Source organism: Haliotis rufescens, unplaced genomic scaffold, assembly GCF_023055435.1.
Source record: "Haliotis rufescens isolate VD_foot unplaced genomic scaffold, xgHalRufe1.0.p SCAF_73, whole genome shotgun sequence".
In the NCBI taxonomy this organism is placed as follows: Eukaryota; Metazoa; Mollusca; class Gastropoda; order Lepetellida; family Haliotidae; genus Haliotis; species Haliotis rufescens.
In genome coordinates this window covers 378,733-404,864 of record NW_025964365.1, presented here as the reverse complement: position 1 = coordinate 404,864, position 26,132 = coordinate 378,733, and the positions used below count along the sequence as shown (strand labels likewise).

Genomic DNA, 26,132 nt, shown 5'->3' with positions numbered 1-26,132 from the left:
TGTCTTCACGTCAAAATCAGGAAGTTGTAACTCGTATGTCAGAATCCAGTGTATTGTTTTTGCCAATGTACAGATTAAGATATATAACGGCAACACCAGAGAATAACCAGTCTCAACCGAAACAGATTCCATTGGGCGTGAAAGGCAAAATAACGGTAAATGGGTCACTGCAAATCAGTGATGCCCTGTCAGTAATATACATAGTGCTTAGTAGGTTTTAATTATGCTACCCAACTTATTTCATGATAACCCCAACTTGACATATAATGTATATAATTAATAGTGTATAATTTACTAAATTAATATATATATATATTATAATTAATAGTGTATAATTTACTAAGTTAAATATATATATTTAACTAAGTAAATTATACACTATTAATTATATCACTTAGTTAATTCTATCACTTAGTTTATTATCACTTAGTTAAATATATATATAGTAAGTTATACACTTTATATATATATTTAGTATGCTTTGTGTGGGATTAGGAAGATTCACGCGTACAGTTAATATTGATTATCACTTTTTGTGAGTATTGTGCGGCGTGATGCAGTAAATACATACTTTTTTATGCAAATTGTGCGAATGGCGGTGCTATCGTTAGAGCAGGACATGCTTACCAATTTCGCCAACACCTGGTGTCATCACTGATTTTCAGTGGTCTATTCATATAATTTTCACAACTATTTTGCCCTTTGCATCAAATTTTAATCTGTTTCGATTGATAACCTAGAGTGGTTATTCTCTTGCATTGATAATTTATATTCATTGGTGTATGAACCTTCACAGAATGAAGATCAAGCAACGAACGTCGGATCTTGCAAGTGATAACCGATCATTGGAAGTTGATTATAAAGATATCTAAAAAATATACTGATATATTCATTTATTGCTGTAGACAGTCACTGTCAGTCAAGACAGGGATCGAGTCAATAGTTTCGGTGTGCACTTCTTCGTTTCCTCACCAGGATAGGTCGTAGCGAGGATATACTTGCACGGGCGTGCACTCTTTCTGACTCTTCCAAATGTATACTACATATTAAACCCTGAGCTAAAGTTAAATGGGACTAAATGATGAGAAACACCGCTTCTGTGTGTTTTCATGCTAGGGAATCATCAGGGTTTCCCCAGGAATATGGAAATAGTCCGCCAGTGTTTACGACATTTCAAGAATACAGTCTCGTAAAAAAACGTCTGAACGTCAAATTGTGTCAGTTTCGAGGTCATGTGACCAACCTCTTAACCAATGGGAATGTCGTCGAAACTGTAAATTAAAAAAATTAAAAAAAAGTTCTTATCAGGATGAGGATGATTATTATCAACCTTGTGAGATCTAATAAAAATTAAGTAAGATGCAGGTCAAACAATATACAATATATTCAACAAAAACATAATACAAAGTACGTTGTAAATAATATGAATACAACCAGCGGACGAAATATGAAAACTTCATAATTTAAAACATACCATTTCTCGTTGAAGACAAACGTTCTGAAGTCAAACGTTCTGCAGATCCACGACATAACGACTCTGTAGCAATGACACATGGTCATATCAACAAAAACGTTCTGTAAGGTCGAATCCTACCAACCGATAACATGAATACATTGTAGGATATGCTGCTATTTGACATGTCTATGTTTACCATCTGTATCAGAATGTCATCAATACCTGACAATGTGTTTGTCAACATTCATTCCGGGACATCCAGATGTGCTATGTGATAACGTACATAGTCAGCATATGAATCGCTGTCAGGTAGTCAGTGTATGTTGAGGGATGTTAACCCTGACCATAGCCAAGGCTCCTTGTCGAGCAATGACCTTTAAAGGATCCGATGAGAGAATCCGATCAACGCGACCCATATCTCGGTATTAGAAGCACACACACGAACAGGTTTTGTCCTATACGGTCGCTTCATAGGAAGACATCAATGGTTGTTTGACACTTTAATCATATACTTGCATCAGTGACAAAGGGCGGTTGTTACAAACGATCTTTACTTTTAAAATACAGATAAACCAGATTAGGGCACTGTCTCCGAAAGGATGTGATGTATTAGAAGGTAATATAAACCACGGAAACCAAAGTGAGAAGCTTTGGCTGTATTTGTAGGTTTTATGACATAGCTAGCAATTAATTTAGAATGATCTGTCCAATGACTTGTTGGCATGTTATCGAAAAAATTCAATTGTTCCCGATACGTGAAAGAAATATTTGTGCTTCAGATTGTGGAAAACAAAAGTTACATTGATGTAGTGTGTTTTTCTTTTGATAAAGAATCAGGCTCATAGTTTAATTTCTTTTATCTGGTCTTGTAGCTGTAGCTGAATCCCAGCACCAACACCACCACCCCCACCCCGCACCCCACCCGCAAAATATCCCATGGTCGGCCCCTAAGGTTATAGCAACTGCAAATTACAAGAACAAACACTGACCTAGTAGTCATTCCATCAGCTCTTATTACACTGATCTTGATATATTCTGACAGAATTACTCCATATAATAAGAATATTGTAATAGATATGTGATTCCATGTGTCAGACACCAAGCACCTACCAATGTAGAGGTCAGCAGGGAATTCCATAGAAACAAACTATGTGACCTTTACTTGTTCAGCCTATCACAGGACATGACCGACACACATGACGAGTAGGCGATTGCAGTGAAGTCAGCCATTAGTTACATCACGCTATCGTAAGTGTGATCAGGTGTTGACAGTGTCATCACAACCGTGGCATTGGCGTCTATCTATATATTCCAGCTGATGTACACCTGCTATAGTGACTTTCACCTTCACATGGCGGGTGTTACCGTTGCGGGACCCCTTTTTCTTATCCTTGCCAAAGTGCCTGGTGTTCCAACTACCAAGCTGCCACCCCTGTGTGGTGGCATTACATTTGTGTCGTTTTAAAATTACATTTTAATGCTACATAATGATGATCCATTCAAGTTTTACTGACAACCCTACGTCATGGAGACCCTAGGGGTCTAACAGTTTATCGAACTATAGTTACATCGTACATTTATCGATGGTCAATGAAAATAGATGAAATATTTATAATTACTATGGACAGCAAAGTAAACACAATTTATGCATAACAACATCTTTATTTACTGTAAAGGCGACACAAATACATCTCGATTGAAGATTCATTCAGAATGCATTATATACATTATATCAGGCACTATTCATGCCTCTTATGATATCGTGTACATCAGAATTCAGCTTGTTTTACGAACAGAACAGAATATATCGTCATATCATTCCGCGTCTTGCGCAGAATATTTAGAATACCAGTTTATGGTTTTAAGCAAATCCTATTAGTGGAAGGGGTACCTTTGTATTTAATAAGAAATTATACTTGAAGATGAATTTCATGTTTTCGTTGTTGTAAACACAACACTTAACATACAGAATAATTCAATTTAGGATGGTAGATTGAAGGTTTCTTTAAGCGAGGGAACAATGAATTTCAAAGAGGCCTTTTCTCATTAAGTTAAATTCCATACTATCCTGACGGGGACGTGTCACATCTGTTGATGCATTAGATGCCTTTCAATATGACTCTTGTTCGCGAAGGCCGACAAAATTTCACTACACATGGATATGTGAAAGATATTAATATCTAAATTTAAAGCACAAGATTAGAGAAGATTGGTGTTTGACAGGGTTCCCTTCTACGACACTCCCTGTTGTGTGACATGTTGCTTCTTTCCCGCCTTGCTACATTCAGAACGGTATACCGGATATGTGAGAAGATTAGCACCCATGCTGTGCTGTCCTAGAACTTCAACAGAAATTGGCGCGATGTTGCTGTACGATAAATGTGTGTTGGCGTTGCATTGTTGTCACCGTACTCAGCAGGTGAACGCACATACGTGATAAGAATTACAATGTAAGGGAGGCATGCTACATGTTTTAAATATGGCTTAGCTGTTTCAACTAACATGTTCTTTAAAAGGTGTATTCTTAAAATGTAAATGTTGACTTACGACGTCGAGTGAGTGACATTTGCTGAAATCGGATAGCAAGGACTGTCGGGATGGATGTGAAACAGCAATGTGAATGTTACATTGTTTCAAAGAAGCGATGACCATCTAGTGATAATACACAATGAAAATAGATGACACGTAAATTAAGAACGTTTATTTGCAGCAATGTTTGAACGCCCTGGATTGCAATAGACACAAGCCCCAAAATATATAAACACAGAATTACAATAGCTGTATAGTTATTTTAAAAGGTATTTAAACATACTATTATCAACCATACAATGACGCTGTACCGATTAATTGATATTGACACAAACAATTGAAATGAAATTAACATATTGTGTATAAAATTTACTATGATAAAAATAGCTATAGAAATGCATATTTTCAGATGTTATACAACATAACATCATCTTCCACACAATTATACTGTACTGTTAATGGCTTTATTGATATTGACTCAAACAATTGAGGGGTTATTAGTGAGTGAGTGAGTGAGTTGGGTTTAACGCCGCTTTTAACAGTATTATAGTTATATCGCGGCGTGTCAGCTTAATGTGGGAGGAAAGCTCGAAGTGATGCAGGTCTCAGACGTTTAACACTTCGGTGAAACCCACGAGCACGGGTATGGTGCTGACAAACCTAGAAACATAATCGTGACGAACCGAGATTCAAAACGACAATCATAGGTTTCTGGCGTGCCCAAGGGACGCAACTCTGCACAGCGAATTGCGGCGTCTCAGACGACTAGGCTACTCGTGCCCCCCGAGGGGTTATAAACACATTGAATATACAATATTCCACAGTACGGAGTTGTGTTGATCCCAGGCATGCACCTTATTACCATGATATGCAAAAATATCCTCAGGTTCGAATCCGAGTATGAATCAACCATTGAAGCGTACAAACTAACACACTCTGTAACCTTTATCACACAAAAAACTATTCACGCAGCAAACCCTATACGACTTATGTCAAAAGGACTGCGTATGTGGGAAAACTTGGAAAGGTATGTCAGGATTTTTAACTTATGTCTGGCGTGAACAAATAGTCACCATGGCAATGAATTCGAACAGTAGGTGCTGTATTTGCTTTTTGTGGCATGTTAATGACTCTGGTATTGGTCAACCGATCCCTATCCCAGGACAGTGTGAGCTGAGTGACAGTATTCGTCATGTGTCCAGTTTCAGTGATAGGCTGCAATGAAAGGTATCTGCAACCTACAGGTAGCGGTTGCTGAACTGAATACGTTATAGCCATGCGAATCGCATTACATCATTACCGTTTTTCATGTAATTGCTCCTTGAAAGCAACACCAAAGCACATAAAACACACAAGTTAGGGGTAAAGCATGCCTAAACAAATTGAATGTAGTTGTAAATACCCTCTGAACCAGATTACCTATTGTTTCCTGTAACAAAAGGTATCACGGAAGTCAGATATGACATCTGATTATGACAGTGCTGGTTACATGGATTTGCTCCACTTAACCACAAAAAGCCAAAGCTACAAATGCGGGTAATATTCAGGAAAATCGTGACGGCACATGCCATCACTTGACTTCCGTTTGAAGATGCAAAGCCTTTATGAGGATTAACAACCAGATCCCTTCATCCTGCCCGTAGCCACCTGCAACAGAGGGCAGAGGAGTTGTACGGTCCAGCTACAGACCAACCCGTTTAAGAAGACGATACCATTCTAACACCTCTGACGACCAACTGACCCTTTCCTTCTTCCAGTTGACATAGGCAAATGTGCAGAGTCTGTGGAGGCGAGAATTAAAACAATACCAGAGCGTGTTCTGACGTGACTTCCTCGTGATTCAACGGCAGACGACCTTGTTTTTGGCGGGAGATCCTCCCCATCGGTGACATTACACGTCCGAGTCTCCCGCCGCAGGCATGCAAACCATACGTCAGTCGTCGCTCATTTAAAAGCTATGGCATGTCCTGGACAAACACTCTAATGACAAAACTTGTGAAAGAAACCCGCGTTGAAGTTCACTCACACAAGAACACTAAGTCATCTTTAATAGAACGGTGAACGTCACACAAAACCAGCGTCTGCTGTAACAGTCGTCCGCCATTTTGAAACAATGGCTATGGGTGCCTCATCGTCAGCTATTGTTGTCACCGCTGTGGTGGCAGCATTGGCTATGGGTGCTGGACTTATTATAGGATACCTTCTCCGTCCCCAGGTGTCGAATAGGCAGAGCTTTGACTTTAACACAGTGAGAAATAGGACACTTGGTAGATTGCTCCAGACCTGTGGAGATGCGGCGAGGGATGAGCCAGAGATTCAGAGGTAAGGGAGAGAACCTCAATAGAGTTCTAGGGTCGGGGCGTGCAAACACATTGGAGCTTTTTACAAAGAATCCAGCACCTTATGTATGGAACGTGCATGCAGAAAGGTTCGTTAAATGCGGCTGTGTTGTACCATTTGAAGGTGCATCAAAACCTACGAGGAATTACATGGGGATTAGACATGGGCTAATTTACAGTCCAAGCAAATGACTTTACAAACTCAAATTTTAGAATGTATGTCAAACTGGCATGCACTGATCCCTCAAATTCCACCGAGGAGCCATTTAAGTTTATCACAGGGCACTAATTATAACGTCCAGATCCATACATGACATGGTCACTTGACCATGGAGAAAAGTGTTTTTGAACTTTGGCGTTGTTGGCTATCATTTTAGTATTATCGAGGCCATTTCATGTTCAGATGTTGATGAAGGAAGTATGTCTTCATCATTGTTGTTGTTGCAGGTACTTGCTTTCTCACGAGATCGAGGCGTGCAAGGCATACACCTGCAGTGTGCCCCTCCCCAAGACATATCAGGTGTACCATCTGCTCGGGGCTAAGATCGAGGTTGACGGCCGTCTGGACGAGAAGGCATGGCAGGAGGTTGCCTGGAGTCAAACATTTATTGGTCAGCATCTGCTTTACTCTCACGTTAATATGCATGTACATGTGGATCTTCGTTAACTCGAAGTCCTTGGACCCTAGACAATGGCTTCGTAACGTCAGTGTGTTAGTTTATGTTTTTTTCAGAATCACCAATCCCTTTATCAATAGTCATCACAATTTGGTCAATTTCGAGTAAGAAAGGTTGTTTAATCAACATTCAGGTATTTACGACCCGTGAAGATTCCGTGGTAGAATAGGTCTTTAGCAACCAAAGCTTGCCGTGAAAGGCGACTGACGGGATCGGGTGGTCAGGCTCGCTGACTTGGTTGATGCATGTCATCCGTCCCAATTGCGTGGATCGATGCTCATGATATTAATCACTGGATTGTCTGGTCCAGACTCGATTATTTACAGACCGCCGCCATATAGCTGGAATATTGCTGAGTACGGCGTTAAACAACAAACAAACAAACAAACAAATCAGGTATCTACATATAAGACGTCAACGTCAGAGACTCACAACTTTCGATTATCCGTCGAAACAGTTTCCAAATCACTACAAATCAGTGATGATCTCAGGTGATCGCGGTAAAATCCTTCAAATATATATTCTATGTTTTATGTTTCTGTTTTAGTGCAAATTCATTCCTTGTATCCATTATAGGTAAAATAAATGGGTAATTGTAGATACACATAAGTGTATGTTAGATTTCATTCTTGAAGAATTAAAGAAACTTATAAGATGAACAAAAGTGGGTAGTTAAAATCGCCCTTGTAATTATTTAAGAGGACAGCGCCCACGCAGTCCAAGGAAAATTTGATTCGCGTTGCTGAATCACACGTTATAATGTATATATAGATTTAGCAGTCGATAATTATCCCTTTTACACAGTGTCAATGTCTCAATTTCTCATACAGCACGAATAACAACGTCTAGGTTTGATTAGAAATAGCTTCAGACAGTGGTCCACAGTCCCCCCTTTAGAGTTAAGTGTGTCTGGTTCGTGATGTTACTGAAATATTGCCAAACGCAGTGTAAAACCATACTCCTGTTTCGACCAATGAAATATGAATGAAACGCAGAGGTTGCAATTTTCAGTTACATGTTTGTTGATTAACAAAGGCACACACGCTGAGCTGTTTAAGTTGATTGCTTTATCAAAAACCTGGTAGTTAAGAAATGTTCTTTTTCCTTTCTCGTGTCCCTGTTCATTCTGACAACGTTTCAACGTGATGTTCTCATCGTTAGCTGCATGAAGTACTCAACCGTTTATCTGTGTACATAGGAGACGCACGTTTGTCGTTGCGATCAGGACTAATGACTTCACTTATTTTTGTGAATGGCAATGTTTTACAAGTTGAAAAGTTATTTGACCTCGAAAAGATCCATACAAGCCATGCCACCGTTCCCTTCCCAAGTCGACGTTTGTTTTCATGCACTACTGTAATCCTTTGCCGATTGCCTTACAATCATTCACCAACACGGTGTGGGACTGGAAATAGAAACGGCTTCTTTATACTTTGTGTTAAACTTGCAACAATAGCAAATTCAAGAGTCTAACAGGGAGTCGTATTGCAGATGAATATTAACAACATTTGTGTCATTGTTATCTCATTGTCAACATGAGGAGTGTGAGTGTTTACGAAACGATTTACAAACATAATTTCTAAGAGTATTTTTGTACGTATTTCAGTAATTATAATGTTTTAGTTAACTCTGTGGGGTTTATTACTCATTTACAACAGTTCAAGATAATTGAAGGTAATAATAGCAATGTATATCGGAGAAGGAACACAGGAGTAAAATGGTAGCTCGCCACAAGAATACAACAGCTCGGTTATTAAGTGAGGTGAGGTGAGGTGTGGTGAGGTGAGGTGAGGTGAGGTTAATATGGGGTTTAACGTCGCGTTCAAGATTGTTACACTTATATAGCGACGAGCTCATTAAGTAAATGTTGCTGTGACTGAAGCGCCGCTTGACCAATTCGTTATCCTCTGGTTGTGGCCCTATTACGATCCTTAGAGTATCTGCACCCTCCCTGTACTCCTGGATTTCACTCAAGAGGTAACCTCAACCAATTACGTATCTGTGAGCCCTCTTCCCACATCAAGCCGAGAAGCCATGATAATTATAACTGACACAATGTTCAAAGTGGCGTGAAAGCCATTGAGACCGAGCTTCACCCAGTGAAATGCATATTTCAGATATCAAGGGAAGCGACTACCCGGCGCCGAGGTTCCAGACTAATGTCAAGGTACGGTGGGATGACGAGAACCTGTACGTAGCTGCCTATCTCGAGGAAACCGACGTCTGGGCCAACAGGTCCCTGCATGATACCACAGGTAGGCAGATATGGAAGCAGTTCGTAGTTGTGCTTAAAGGTACCTATCGATCTATACCCAAAGACTGGAAGACTTAAAGAAACACGTTACCTAAATACGTCATAATGGAATTTACGTTCTGACACGTCACAAGTGTGGTAACTACATGTTAGGATTTATGTGTAGAAAACATAGTAACTCTAAACCTACGATAATGTAAGTTTCGTTGTTGGATTAAGCACATGTACCACATGTGGTGTCTCCTTGGGCAAGTGACTTTCTTCGGAATGTGCCTCTGTTCACCCAGCAGTGAGTGGGTACCCGGTAGGATGAGATGGCTGTTAACCTTCTAGCGCCTCACAGGCAGCTTGGGTTGTATACTCCCCAGGGAGCTGAGAATGAAAATTGAGTGCTCACTGATCCATTGACCGGGGTAATAATAGTGTAGCGCTATGAGCATCCACTTGGTAAAAGGAATCTGGCGCATTATAAATGCACTTATTATCATTATTAAGCAGCGTTTAGAATGAGCGATCGTTGGCTACCTTTACCACTGTAGGCACATATTGATATCGTGTCATTTCTAATTCGTCAACGATTTAAATACGCCTAGTAATATGCGTCAATTGGTAGTGAGGAGAATAAATAGAACTGAATATTTAAGATCGATTAAAACCCTTTCCTGGACTTGTGTCGTGGTAAAGTAAAGCTAAAGAAGCCAGCCTTACCAATTCATTACCAGAGCAGTCCACAAATCAATGTCAGCACTATTCTCATTTCATAATTTAACATTGAGGTTATTTCGTGGAACCATAAAGGAATGTAAAATATGCAATAATCTGTCATTTTGTGATTTCACGCATGGTTATAAGGTGCACATTAAGCATTAAATCTAGACCGCCTCTGTGGTATAGCGGTAGAACGTCCCCCCCGTACAGCAGAAGGTCCAGGGTTCGATCCCCGGCCACGTCATACCGAAACACGCACGCGCGCGCGCTATTTACGTGCACTAATCTTAAACGCGACGTTAAACCCCATTTCACCTCACCTAGTATCAAATCTTTAAGTATAGCTCAACCCACTGCTTTGGCATACACTGGCAGTTGGAACCAGCTGAACACACACACCTTAATCACAGTGAGCGCGTGTGTTCCTCTGCACTTGGCGAAATCAACATGTAGTCTTTGCATGTATCTTGCGCTGCAATTAGTTTTTACTTAGACTGAAGATACACCAAATTCTCACACTTAGACTTGGGCTGTGAAAGTTGGCGATCTTAAGACGGACACTCGGTCACGGCAAGCAATAGGTCAAACCTGACATGGCCTGTACTAGATAAGGGGTTATTTCCTTCTGGGGGGAACTTGGCCAAAATATGACAGACTTTTGCAATACTGTGTTTTCTTTGGCGCTACAGGCTCTATATACATGTAGAATGTACCGATAGGTTATACGTGTAAACAGTGTATTGATCAAGCCTTTGCTTGTTTCTATAAGCATGGTATTCAAATAGCCACAGTTATGTTCTTTTTCGTTTTTAAGATATCATTTTCAAATCAACGTAAAATGAGGAAGTGTGATGTAGAGGAGAATGGTGATTAACAATGTCATTATCATCTTAATGCTGCAAACAATACAGTCTGTTTCCTCCGTGTTTCCACTGTATGCATTCGTCTCGAAAATATACTAACAAAAAGTTAGGGATCAGGAATATTTTGGGGGATATGTTTTGTGATGACAGCACAAAAAATAAAAAATTCATAAAAAATATCCCCCCAATTTTGTTTGGCTTTTCTCAAATAGTGCTTCTGTTATCGTGGTTTTCTATGATATTCCACATAACATCTACAAGACAAAGTAAACATATAAGTAAGTGATATGTGAGGATCAATAATATTATATACATAAATATACACAATAGAACCTAGGTTTTAAAACAAGATAAACATTTAATACATTAACCCGCTTTCCAATACATCTAATTAACCAATATTAATTGTGTGAAATGTGCATAGTGAGAGTAAACTGGCCGCGTCCATGTTAGGCAGCAGTGTGCGAGAGGGAGGTGTCAAGTCCTCGGTAAACACCCAGTGTACCGATACGGCCAACGCCTAATGCCTCCACAAACACAAGACGGAAGCGGACCTGCCGCAAGGTTACCTCGCGAACCACAATGCAGCTCCGATCCTTCGTTGTCTGTCTCACAGGGGCTTGTTCTTCTAACGTTGCTCTTTCATTTTCTCAGACATTCGTGAACGTGAAGTACTTTTTAACTGTCTGAAATAGAGAACAATTATGCCAATTGATGAAATCCCCATGTAATGCGCCAAATAACCTTACAAATAGACTTACGTAGCCATTTTTGATCTGCGTGTCACAGAATTGTTAAAACATCACAGATCAATTAATTGAGAAGGAATTTGAGTTATACTTATTTCTTATATACAGTCAAGGGTTTTGGGTAATTGTTTGAAATAAATATAAAAACTTTGAAGATGAAAAATGATAATTTCTTTGTCAGCAATTCGAGGTTTTACAGATAGGTAGCAATGCTCCTATGACAGCCGTACCTCTGTGTCACGGATCTATACATTGACCGGAGTCACAGTATTGTTATTAATAATCCATGTAGCGAATACAAGAAACATAGGCCATACATAAGCACGCGTGTAGAGCATTAAGAATAGTATAGTGATCATCATGCAACAGTAAAAAGCCTGTAGCTGGGACTACTGGGGTTCACGTAACAATAGAAGTTCTTTTGTTTGTTTGTTGTTTAACGCCGCTCCAAGAAATATTCCAGCTTAATGACTACGGTCTATAAATAATCGAGTATGGGTCAGACAATCTAGTGATTGACATCATGAGCATCGATTTACGCAATTGGGATACGATGACATGCATCAGCAAGCCTGACCACCCGATCCCGTTAGTCGCCCCTTTTGACAAGCAAAGTCGTCTCTTATGACAAGCATAGGTTGCTGAAGACCTATTCTACCCCGGACCTATACGTGGTTAGTAATAGAAGTGATGTTTCTAACATTCTAAGTAGTAGTTTTCTTACTAACAGATGACGCAGAAATAACAATACCAGACCTCAGGCAGACAGAACATCAAATGAAGACTTGAAACTTCTATAAATAACAACGTCTTTATTGTTTAAGACGTTTAAGAGCTATTTCTTGTCCCTACATCATGTGAAGCGGCATGGGGTAGCCTAGTGGTTAAAGCGTTCGCTCGTCACACCGAAGACCCGGGTTCGATTCCCCACATGGGTAAAATGTATGAAGCCCATTGCTGGTATCCTCTGCCATGACATTGCTGGAATATTGCCTAAAGCGGCGTAAAACCATACTCAATCATCATGTGAACAGTAAAAGGGCACGTCTCCATGTACTTCTGACTTCAAACTGCCCATCAAAGACAAGAACATCCTAGATCTTGAACATATAAGTTGTGTAAATATCAATATATACCTTAAGGTGTTAATGTCGATTATTTTTCTCGTTTGTTAAAGGTGTTTGGGGTAACGAGCTTCTGCGCACTTTGAAACGTACTTGGTATTTCACTGGCAAATAAACTAAATGAAAACAAAGTCACACGACCTTTTGACAACGTCGTGACATTAATATGCCTGTTTGTTATCGTCGACTCCATGTCATAAACAGTCATTTGAGAACTTAGATAACAGTAAGGTTTGAATAAGATTATTGTCATAGCGTATGGGTCAATTTCAATCTTGAATATGCTTCTCGTATAAGTCATATACTTATTTAAACTATCCACACCTATAGACACAATAGTTCACATAGTTTCATCAAAACAGTTACTAGGAGTTCCATTACCCAAGTTGTATCTAAAGAAACAGCTAATCCTGGAGGATTTTCTACCTTACCTCCCAAATGTCGCCAGCGAACCTTTTCATTACAGCTACACGAGTAGCCATGGTAACGCGGCACAAAAAGTGCATACCTCACCATATCTCGGGCTGCACAGCCGTGTAGGAGGTCTCGCGTCTTGTCACCAGGGGGCTCCTAGACGCCCGACGGCTAGATGTGAGAAAATGTTGAAGAAATGGTTGTTTAGTGATACCTCGGTAAAAGTCAAACAGGGAATGGGTGGAGCGGCAGGTGAGACAACCTCCACGCTTCCTCCCTGGTCATTCCGCGGGTAATCATCGCGGGCATATGTAGCATAGCAGGTACTTGTTCTACCCCACTGTGGGCCAACACTATCATACCACATCCTTGCGGTTACCACAAAGTCAACATTGAGATGTTTAGAATATTTCAAACTTGCAACATAGGGAGACGTTTACATTTGCAAATACGTTAAAAGCTTGAGTTTAGCTTAACAAGGGTGTAAAGTACACGGTAGAACAAGAGAAAATATAAGAAAAGGTGGTATCCTTCTATGGAGAAACTGAATGGAAAGCCTGAAATAAGATGTAAGGGTAATATATTTTGAATGTTGGATGACATATTAGCTTATGTAATTATTCATAACTTGGGTTTTTAATGTTTGTTATTTTCCTCGCTGATTAGCTATGCTGATTAAGTTTCTGAACTACCATTTTCTGCTAATCTGCAATTTGTTTAAATATCTCCGCCAAATGTACTAACTCCGGAAAGATTATGTCCACCCTTCACTGGGAATATTTAATATACTCATGTCTATTTGAAATTAAACATTTTTTATAAATTGAGCTCCCCTTATGTACCATGCAATGGATGTTAGAGATCGTAAGCTATTATGATCCGCAAGCTCAACGCAGTGTTATAATGTGTAAGTGAACTGAGCTGTACTGATAATGTGCCATGGGCCGATGACCTCCATCTGTACTGAATTTAGAAGTTGCTGAAGATAAAGATAATGCGAAGGTAGAAAAAAGAAGAACATAGTTCACATGAAACTGTAAAGCCATCTAAACTCACTTTACAAGAATACAATCTAATTACTTTACAACAATAATTTATGAAAACAACAACGTTGATTGTTACATAAGACATTAGAAATCGACCGCTTAATTACATCCTTTCAACAATTGTGTATGCATTTCAATAAAAATATGGTAATAAAATTAAAACAAAATAGGTAATAATATATCTGCCTAATGGTTAGGATGGGCAAAATATAAAAGACAAAAACCTGCTGATAAACAAGATGCGCCTCTCATGCAGGAAAGGCAATAATTGGAACATTGAAGCGAGTCCAGCATGTTAAACATTACATTACAACGTTATAATGTATAAAGTCCCCGATGTATAATGTGCATGTTTATTGTTGCTGTCGGAACACTGGAAACACCTGAAAGTTGAATGACTTGACCCGCGCCATCGGACAACTGGAAAATAATAATAAGTTTATCCAGATGCGACCGTCCCAAGTGAAATCGTCTGTATTTACAAAATTTCACAATGTAGTGGTGTCCTTAAATGATATTTGGAAGTAAACAGTGATAGCCGAGGGGTTTCCAGACGAACGACGTTCACTATGTACAATACACTAATAATGAAGTCGATGGTGATCCTGCAAAGGCTACACATTAGTTTTCGAATGTGTCGCGTTATTTCTGAAGCTTGTTTGTTCTGAACATCTTCTGTTTTGTTTCAGTTTACCAGGACAATGCATTTCAGGTGAGATTAACATTCATTCCATGTAGACGATAATACCGGAAGTTATCAGTCAACCCATTTCATTACATATTTGTGTATACGTGCAGGAGATTTCGTCTGCCAACAACACGACCCGTCTTGCTTATTTAATGAAAATGTCTGTTTGCCAGCCATTCGTAGCGTATTTAGTTCACGAAAACTTGAAAAAAAATGCGTCAATGCTTTTTTCACAAAATTCGTGTATAATGTGCGTGGGTTGAATTTGTGCCAAATGTTTCACAAATATGCCGTCAAATATTTACTGCGTGGAATATCCAAATGAAAGGTGTCCCTTCGTCGCAGACTGCGCATGTCAATGCACTGTAGTAGAGGTATAACGTCCGGAGGTCTGGGGTATTTGCTTGTTAAAGTAGCTGTTGAAAATGGATTTTCTTAAAGAATACACGTAGTATATGCGCTTGAGAAATCCCAAGCTCAGCGTTTAAGAAATGTTGTACAATTGCTAAATGTAGTAAAATCCCCATTATTTCGGAGTATATACTTACTCCTTCATTCTGATGAAGGTTCGCCTGATGAAGAAGTAAGCATCCACTCCGAAACGTTATGTTTCTCATAATAAAGAAGTTGCCATCCATAAATTCTCTTCCTTATGCGTATTACATATAAACGCCATTCAAGACTTGCTCCCCATTACGCTCTGTATCTTTGTACTACAGGTGATGCTAGACACTGAACAGAGCAACCATAAGTAAGTATATGAATTAAGTAAATCATCATTCAATAATATAATATTAAGAACTTAGGAACTTATTTTATCGACGAAACAGTGAGAGATTTACGTCGCTTTTAGCAATATTTAATCAAGTACATGTACCCATATGAGGATTCGAACTCGGCTCTTATGCGTGTCGAGCAAAGGTTTTAACGTCAAGTGAGTGAGTGAGTGCTTGTTGTTTCACGCCGCTTTTTAAGCAATATTTCAGCAATATCACGGCGGAGGACACCAGATATCGGCTTCACACATTGTACCCATGTCGGGAATCAAACCCGGGTCTTCGGCGTGACGAGCGAACGCATTAACCACTAGGCTACCCGACCGCCCCTTTTAAACGTCAAGGCCATCACACCGCCCTTTACACTGTGTGACGTTACTCCTAATGTGACATCGTACACAGGCTATGTGGATTGACGTTTATGCTATCAATCACTGGCTGGATAATTTACAGGCCGCTATAGCTACAACAGCTTGGAGGTGGGGTAGCCTAGTGGTTAGCGTTCGCTCGTCACACCGAAGATCCGAGTTCGATTCCCAACGTGGTGCAATGTGTGAAGCCCATTTCTGGTGTCCCCCGCCGTGATGATGTTAGAATATTGCTAAAAGCGGCCTAAAGCCATACGCACTCACTCATTACAACATAGCTGATTCATGAGTATCTGCCAGATAATATTTTCAGTAAAGGCGTTTATAAGTAGACATGGAAAACTGCTTTCTCCAAGTCGTCGTTCGTCGATCTTGACTGGTCTTTTTCATCGATTACAGATACAAAGAAATAACAATGAACGCATTGGGAACAGTATCCGATATCATGCTGACGAGGGTACGTAACGCAACATGGACCTTACAGTTATTATACAGAAACTATTCTATAGTATATTGTTGATATCTAGGCACATAATAACGTTGTGTATGCTAAGTTGTGTTTTATGTTCAATAGCCATATATGGATGACGGAGAGCCCCTCAGTTTCTGGGAGAGTGACGTCATAAGAGGGGTCCACATAGACGGACCAATCAATGACCCCAACGTAAAAAGTGAGTTACTCTTTTCGGGAAATGTTTGCTTTTCAGTTATCCATTCATATAATTTTCACCGCCTTTTACGACCAATGGAATCTGTTTCGGCAGATAATCGAGACTGGTTATTCTCTGGCGTTGACGTGTTATATTTACAATAGGTTCAGTCATTAAAAAGCCAGTCAAGTGTGACGTATATCAGGGCCTGTCGAATTATTGCGGCGAGAAAACCTGGAATATGACAGGAATAACATAAATACGTTTTTGAGTAAGTGAGTTGGGTTTAACGCCGCTTTTAACAGTACATTCCAGTGTATTCCAGTTATATCACGGCGTGTCAGCTTAATGTGGGAGGAAAGCCCGAAGTGATGCAGGTCTCAGACGTTTACCACTTCGGTGAAACCCACGAGCACGGGTATGGTGCTGACAAACCTAGAAACATAATCGGGGCGAACCGGGACTCGATCCCACAATCATAGGTTTCTGGCGTGCCCAAGGGACGCAACTCTGCACAGCGAGTCGCGGCGCCTTAGGCGTCTGCGCAACCCGTGCCCCCAATACGTTTTTGAACTGTTTCAAATTTTCACTGCGTGTTAGACTGATGTTGGAGGACTCATTTATTGGTCAGATCCATAAGTACGGGTATGGTGCTTACAAACCTGAAAACATACGAATCTGGGATTCGAACCAACAATCATAGGTTTTCTGGCACGCCAACAACACGCATCTCCGCACAGCGAATTGCGGCGCCTTAGACGACTGGTCCACCTCTCCCCCAGAATCAAAGTAGGTCAGACACGTTCAACCACGTGGGTGAAACTGACGAGCGTGGCTGTCGCCCTGACAGACAATCAGAGCTTTTGCATCAAAGGGAGACAACTCTGCGTGACTAAGGGCGTTATCGTGAACATATAGTTAAGTTAAGATCTGACAAAGTGGAGAATAACCTGTGGTTTTTTTAGAAGTCACCCAATCAATCTTCGATATTTACTTTTTGTACTTAAGTTTATAAATCATTTATAAAATATTCCTCTTGCGTTCCTCAAAAGAGCTCCAGGCCTGGAGGGGTGGTGGTGTAGCCATGTGGTTAAAGCGTTCACTCTTCACGCCGAAGGCCCGGGTTCGATTCCCCACATGGATACAATGTGTGAAGCCAATTTCTGGTGTCCCCCATCGTGATGTTGCTGGAATATTGCTAAAAGCGGCGTAAAACCATACCCACTCACTCCAGGCCTGGAGGTGCTTCAAGATTTAAGTCCCTTATTTATGACATTACGAATATATTGACATTTGCAGATAAATTCTGGACGCTGGAAATGTCTATTCCATTTAAAACGCTTTTCGCTGGAATCAAGAGAAACTCGGATGTACCAAATGATAGAGAAACATGGAGGGCGAACTTCGTCAGGTGAGTCGACCCATTCATAAGGGTGATATTATACGTGCGCTTCGTGAGGAGAGACAGTCGGTCTTCATGGGGAGATTTTATAGCCCTTCAGTCAATCATATCAAGGGCGTTTGGCCTCAGCAAGTGCAATAGACCAAAGCTAACCACTTGGTGTACTTTACGTCACGTTTTATTGTATATAACCGCTGTATTTTATGGAATACTAGTAAACCCGAATTTGCAACTTGTGTTTTAATAATGTGCTTTTTTGTGTTTAGATCCGAGTGGATGACAGAAGTTGTTGGAGGAAAATATCACAAGGTTAGTTTTTATTGTTGTTTTTTTAGCAGTTTTTTTAATTCTGACATTAAGATGTTCAACTCAAATATGCAAGTTTGGGAATATTGTAGAGAATCTGAGTCTTATCTGTGTCAAGACGCGTGACATTGACGTTACCAACTTGGAGAGTACCGAGCTGCATTGTAAGCTACCGAGATTGCATATAAACATGTGACCCGACAGTCATAGAAGGGTCGGTACTAGGCCCATAGCTACATATCTCATAGTAGTTAATGTGTCTTGGTGTGTGGAGCTCAAACACTACTAGAATCTGTACTTACCCTAAAGTGTCAAAGTGTTATCCAAAATATAATGTTAACTACTGTGAAAAGAAGTGCATCACTGTCGTTTTGAAAATGTAAACCTAGGAATGTACAATATGTTTATTTTGTGTTTACTTTCCATAGAGACTAGATATGGAGGCCGACTGGTGGGTGTGGAGTTCACCCGGGGTGTCCAACATTCATCTACCCGACAAGTAAGTGCTTGGCTTCACGCCCTCGTCTTACGATATGGTTCAAGACAAGCGAGTTGATAGTAATACATACAAATCACATGTGTAATAATGTAATGAAGTAATTAGGACACCATTGCTGGCGTAACATAGATACAATTGTTGACGTCATATATAGTGACGTCACAGTATATGATGACGTCACATAATGTCATTGTTGACGTCATGTCACTTTTTATTCTGGAAACAATTGTCAGAAGAAAGACAAGTTTCTTTCTATTTTTATCCAGGATAACGTCTCATTCAAAACAGCGTCGTCGTATATAATGTCATTGTTTACGTCACGTCATTAGTTTTTATTCTGGACAATTTTCAATAGAGAGGACACGTTTCCCTGTATCTAGATAGAATAATGGGCATGTGTTGTGTTATCAGATGGGGTCTCCTCCAGTTCAGGAAGCTGCCTGTCAACTCCACACAGTTCGTCACATCTACTGACTGGGTCACACGGAACGCACTGCTGGAGGTCTACCGAGCTGAGAAGGTACAAACTGCAAACTATAAATGTGTTAACTCGATTGCCTCGGAAAGATACTGATAATATGGACTACAAACGCGATACTCAAAAAAATGCTGGGCAGGCGAAAGTCATCTTCCCGAGGCAAGGGCGTTAACTGACTACAAAAGTCAAGTTTCCACTCCGAACTAGACTCGAATTCAGGAGTTACATTTTGGCTGGACGAACGAGTCTATGCATAGTCCAATAGAGTGAGTGAGTATGGTTTGACGCCGCTTTTAGCTCCAGCAATATCACGGCGGGGGACACCAACAATGGGCTTTACACATTGTACCTATGTCGGGAACCGAACCCGGGTCTTCGGCGTGACGAGCGAACGCTTTTACCACTGGGCTACCCGACCGCCCCTTAGTACATAGGTATATTTCAACGTGCATATTTCGTTTGACTGCAGGATTTGCAAAGCATTTGTACCATCAACTGGGCGTCTACTTATATTTTCTAAATCGTTTCATGTTTTTAATCAAGGTGCTCAAATGATATGACGAGGTAAGACCCATTTTATTACAATATAGATCTTGATTATCGATCCGATAGTCTTGACAGGGCGCCGCCATTTTGTATACAAATGATATGCAAATGAAAGTGATATGAAAGTTTGAATCTGATTGGCCAATAGGAGGAACATAGAAGGGACATAACTCGAAATAGCCACTGGTGGCACTGCGGTCGAGCCACGAAATTCCAGCCTAGTTCTGCAAGGCTTGAAACTGGACTTTTGTAGCCAGTTAACGCCCTTGCATCGGAAAGATGCAGAAAGTAAACACTCGAAAATTAGATTTGACCAACACATTACCGTTACTAGGCTCAATACAGTCACCGAAACATTGCAATCTTAAGGTCCAAAAACACAACTATGATATCCGTATCAAATACATAACCACAAATAACCAGGGTGTGCTTCTTTTGCTCGGCAATTAATATTGTGTTCTGTTTTCAGGCATACAGGGCTACTACAGGAAGATACACCGATAAACTGGAGCTGTTAAAACTACCACCATATGTGTTGTCCAAGAGGTGTGTCCGTGATATGGAGGTTAAATTAGACTGGGGAGGCTTCAGGGCAACAGCGTTTCCTGTTGACGAGAAGATGAAGGAAGGCCACACGCGGACGGACAGATACGTATGGTTCGGCGAGAACAATGAGGAATTATACTGAGACACGACCACAAGGACACTCGGACACTTGGAATCTCGGACATAGTGGTGATACTCAAAAGATGAACAGATTTGTGGTGGAGTATTGGAATTAACAATTCCTTGGTGCCAAACACTTGGTAGGTTCAGATGCCGCAACGTGCTGAGAGACACACGCTGATGCCCTTTCCACGACAACTACCCACAACGGATGTGATCACAACGTGGGACACTTGTTGAAGTTATGTCCACTGCATTACCGTTGTGATTTGGCAGAACCGTTATACTGTACCAAATATATGAAACGCCAGGTCATGTTTTAAATGGCAGAAAACATCTGTATGTAGATAGATTTGATTATTAACACGTATGTATACAGACAACTGTCTTGTGATTATTGGGAATGATAATATGTAACTCTCGACCTTTTTACAGGACAGACGCACGATATATCTTGAAGGTTTTGTATATATTTTAGATAATTGATTTGTAAAAAAATACTTAAAACAGCCTGTGGACGTATATTATATCGCACTCTGCTGACAGGTCACACTGTATATAGAATAGAACGATCTTACATGGGACTGATACATCATGAACGCATTGTCAGAGAATAAACACAGTTCTTGTGTTCCAATTCATCGCGACAAGGAAACACGTGCTGTGTTTGACATGGAACCCACACGAAAGCATTTGAGTTTAATCAGGCTGAATAAAGATCTTTTTGCATATAGTGTCAGTGTTGTGGAGGACATTTCCAAATAGGACGCATCAGTGACAAAAATAGTCCGATGCAATTCCCTACTTTGACTTGTACAATATGTGCCTTTATTTTTGCTGGTAAACAACTGACATGCCTTTGCATGTGTTTGTGATGGTGCCACTGTTGGGTAGGATACGCTCACCTTTTCGCGAGACCCGTGAACTCCGGGGTAGAACAGGTATTCAGCAACCCATGCTTGCCGTAAAAGGCAACTATGCTTGTCGTGAGAGGCGACTAACGGGATCGGGTGATCAGGCTCGCTGACTTGGTTGATGCATGTCATCGTGTCCCAATTGCGTGGATCGATGCTCATGATGTCAATCATTGGATTGTTTGGGCCAGACTCGATCATTTACAGACCGCCGTCATATAGCTGGAATATTGCTGAGTGCGGCGTTAAACAAGAAACATACAAACCTTTTCGCGAACACCTGGTATCATCACTGTTTGATAGTGATTCATACAACGCATGCTCTTGATTGTTTAACGCAGATATGAACAGTCTTTGGCTAGATCATGGAGAATCAGCTTACATTGTCAGGAAACCCAAAGCGATTCATGTGGTGGACCTATTAACAAATCGAACAAACTATTCAAAATCACAATGACGTGATTAAAAAATATATATAACACAAAGTATCTCATTATAGTCAAAGGTGTGTCGCTCTGTTGAATATGAGATAGTAAACACACTCAGAGTACCCAGTGAAAGTGCCCGAGGCTAGTCCACACTGCTCATTGTAATGTTCGTGGTGGCGAACATTCCGATTTACATGATAAAGCTAAGTGTATACTGCATAGACAGGTACACACACTAGAGAGGTGAAAACACTGGTTATAGCTGTATGTAACCATGCCGTGACACATTCGAAATGATCACGGTTAAAATACATAAAATACATTGAAATTCAAAAATAATAATTCACAGGTTATCATAAACGTTTTGAAATGAACGGCGTTACTGTTATAATTTTATTTATATTTATATTTTATAGATAATTTTGTGATCTATGTTATCCACAATCTGCTGTTTCCTAATGCCCACGTCATCACTCCATTGCTTCATATTTGTAACGCCTATCCAAGATGAGCCTATAACATGACGTTTACTATCACAAATGAAATTTGCATATCGTTGAGATAACAGATGACATGGTTTCATGTAATGGCATACATGGTAACAACAAGTACAATCTTTTGGTATGACGCCGTCGGGGATCGAACCCCGGGCCTTCCGCTCTCCGGGCGGACGCTCTACCACTAGACCACGGAGGCGGTGTATAAGGCTGAGGAAGAGATAAAAACGTAACGTCCATTCATGGAGACAAATAGAATTTGCAATCATGAATGGTATTGTATCGTATCGTTCAAGTGTTTATGAAACTGGATCGAATCATGATACACGTGTGCACTTTTGATAGGAGCCACAACGGTCAGAGACCCGTTGACCGTACAGTAAAATGACTGTACTCAGTCAGCCCGATTCCAAGATTTCCCTTGACAATGACGACGACATCATGAGGAGAGTCAACGCAAGAACCAAGCACACATTGCCTTTGTCCTCTGCAGATATATGACAGATGGATTCGAACCCGCGATCAATGGTGTCTGGCGCGCCCAAGGGATGCAACTTTGCACAGCGAATTGCGGCGCCTTAGACGACTGGGTCACCCGTGCCCCCTTTAATCCTGGATGTTGGATTAGTCCTAAAATGTTTACCCCCCATTAAGGGAGTCATATTTTGTCTAACTGTGTATCAGGGGTGTTTTAGCAACCTGTATGTCAATCTATGTACATTGCATCGCGCATTTACAAAAAGGCGATGCAACATTTACACGTCTTAATCACATGTGGGTACATAAGAATTGACTCATAGGAGATAATCAGGGGCTACGTCGTCATACTGTTGTATGGTGACACTCGATCAGATCCTGCAGCATGTGCTACATACGTCTTATTGCGAAAGTGACTGTCACGCAGATCCTCCAGCAGGTGCTACATACGTCTTATTGGTAAAGTGACTGTCACGCAGATCCTCCAGCAGGTGCTACGTACGTCTTATTCCTAAAGTGACTGTCACGCAGATCCTCCTGCAGGTGCTACGTACGTCTTGTTGCTAAAGTGACTGTCACGCAGATCCTCTAGCAGGTGCTACATACGTCTTATTGCTAAAGTGACTGTCACGCAGATCCTCAAGCAGGTGCTACTAACATGTACGTCTTATTGCTAAAGTGACTGTCACGCAGATCCTCAAGCTACATACGTCACACAGTGACTGTTGTACTAGTCCGGACTAATGCCGAATTTTACAGTTTAACATGACTACCCCACTAAGACACAATATACTGACTCCGAGCCGACCAGTCCTTGTTTTAGCCCCAGACAGGTTAACTACAAGAAGCTTCTTTTAACATGACGTGGCCGGGGATGGAACGAGACCACGGAGACGGTCTGGGTCTACACAGGAGATTGGTCGTTACACATAAGATAATCCAATTTATCAGCTGCGTAACAACTGACAAACGATCTGCGAGGTGAGGTCACAGCGGGTTTTTGCATGTTACACGACCATAGACGCTCTCATATATATATAAATCAACAGTTCATTTAACCGGACATTGTTCACCATATCCCAATGTTTAAAGAGAGTATATGTCAAAGATTTCACTATATCTCACTGTCTAGAGTAAGTATACGTCAAAGATTCTACTATATCTCACCGTCAAGTGCAAGTATCCGTCAAAGATTCTACTATATCTCACCGTCAAGTGCAAGTATCCGTCAAAGATTCTACTATATCTCACGGTCAAGTGCAAGTATACGTAAAATATTCTACTATATCTCACCGTCAAGTGCAAGTATACGTAAAAGATTCTGCCATATATCAGCGTCAAGTGCAAGTATCCGTCAAAGATTCTACTATATCTCACCATCAAGTGCAAGTATACGTAAAAGATTCTACTATATCTCACCGTCAAGTGCAAGTATACGTCAAAGATTATACTATATCTCACCGTCAAGTGCAAGTATACGTAAAAGATATGTCAGGGAGCATTCGTGACCTTCGCATTTCACTGCTAAAGGGGGCGAATACTCCATAGAAACTTCGCATCAGCAGAATAAGGCAGTAGCGTGACACGTTGTGCGTGTAGGACGATACCAGACTGGTAGGACTGGTAGGACTGGACCGGACTAAAATTGCCAATGAACCTGCTAGCGTATGTTTATAATTAGTTAGTTTCCAAATGTGGATTATTGTACGAAGGAAAACAGCATTTTTACACAAATTCACTTTATTGCATTAAGTCAGATGGCAAATGGTGCGGAAAACGTGAACACGAAGTAATGAGTCAAAATGATAAGAAACTGAATTGTGTCTGTTGAATTACACAGCAATATCCCAGCTGTTGTATCACGGTGTCCTGTAACTTGTCGAGTGAGTGAGTGAGTGAGTGAGTGAGTGAGTGAGTGAGTGAGTGACTGAGTGAGTGACTGAGTGAGTGACTGAGTGACTGAGTATGGTTATACGCCGCTTTTAGCAATATTCAAACAAATTCACGGCGGGGGACCCCGGGGGACCCCGGTTAAGGGGGTGAAGCCCCCCTTATAATGGGCTTCACACACTGTACCCATGTCGGGAATCGAACCCGGGTGTTCTTGTCGAGGCAGAGGCAGGTAAAATCAGCACGGAAATGGGGTCACGAGGACATGAAATCAGTCAAACTGAGCAAACTGACTCTCACGACAAGTAAGGGAAACTTAGAACCTATTCTGATCAAGACTGATAGTGGTGACCAAGAAGGAAGTGTTGTCATGCTGCAAATGTAAACTCAAACATTCTTTAAACGTCGTGTAAGATGTCTCGATTCAGAAATGTATAGCACATAGCATGTTTGATAGGCGAAGCCCCTACTGATGGACTTGTTGAAGTGTTATCTCAGCTAATGGGCAAAAACACAAAAACAAGGCTTACTCGTCACTCAAACAGGATGCTAGTGCAGTTCATGTCAACAAACTGTGGACGAAACAGTGTAAAACAACTTGATTACCTGCTGCAATCCACATACACTCCTGCCCTGAACTTACAACTATTACATTAAAGCGACAGAACCCCTTCAATCATCATAAAAAGTCCGGCAGGATCCAGAAGAAGAGTCAATTGAACGATCCCGACGAGTGTTATGAATCACTATCAAATAGTGATGATACCAAGTGTTCGCGAAAAGGTGAGCGTATCCTGCCCCACCGGTGACACCGTCACAAACACATGCAAGGACAATTGTTCACCTGAAAAGAACACGGAGACATATGGTTCAAGGCAACATAGAGAATTGCATCGGACATCATTGTGGTCACTGATGCGTCACATTTGGTTGGTTGGATGGTTGGTTGGTTGGTTGTTTAACGCCGCACTCAGCAATATTCCAGCTATTGACGGTGGTCTGTAAATCATCGAGTCTTGACCAGACAATCCAGTGATTGACATCATGTGCATCGATCCACGCAATTGGGACCGATGACATGCATCAACCAAGTCAGCGAGCCTGACCACCCGACCCCGTTAGTCGCCTTTTACGACAGGCATGGGTGGCTGAAGACCTATTCTACCCCGGAATCTTCACGGGTCCGTTACATTTGTATACAATCAAGCATACCACTTCATAGATCGTCATACGAATCTTGCTCAAAAGTGTGTTTTTTAGGGCTACAACATTCAAGGCCTTAGTGCATACTTTAGGGTACATTTTAAGTGGAGGACATTTTCGTCACATTTGGAAATGTCTTCCACTTAAAATGTACCCTAAAGCATGCACTAAGGCCTTGAATGTTG

General features: G+C 40.9%; 1 protein-coding gene across 1 annotated transcript; it reads left to right on the top strand.

The window, feature by feature from the left end:
- The first annotated feature begins 5,911 nt into the window (after positions 1–5,911).
- Positions 5,912–21,271, top strand: LOC124121477. Its single transcript, XM_046484485.2, has 12 exons — positions 5,912–6,307; positions 6,772–6,935; positions 9,119–9,256; positions 14,849–14,871; positions 15,567–15,598; positions 16,391–16,448; positions 16,566–16,662; positions 17,941–18,052; positions 18,310–18,352; positions 18,778–18,848; positions 19,260–19,368; positions 20,342–21,271. Exons 1-12 carry the CDS (start codon positions 6,099–6,101, stop codon positions 20,558–20,560), a joined length of 1,275 nt encoding a protein of 424 aa, XP_046340441.1. The 5' UTR covers positions 5,912–6,098; the 3' UTR covers positions 20,561–21,271.
- Positions 21,272–26,132: the final 4,861 nt, after the last annotated feature.

What these genes read in the sequence shown, in the direction of transcription:
- LOC124121477 (XM_046484485.2), top strand. Translation starts at nt 6,099, where the DNA reads ATGGCTATGGGTGCCTCATCGTCAGCTATTGTTGTCACCGCTGTGGTG. An exon ending in TTGGAGGAAAATATCACAAG is followed by an intron (nt 18,353 to 18,777) that starts GTTAGTTTTTAT and finishes TACTTTCCATAG; the next exon opens with AGACTAGATATGGAGGCCGA. An exon ending in AACATTCATCTACCCGACAA is followed by an intron (nt 18,849 to 19,259) that starts GTAAGTGCTTGG and finishes TTGTGTTATCAG; the next exon opens with ATGGGGTCTCCTCCAGTTCA.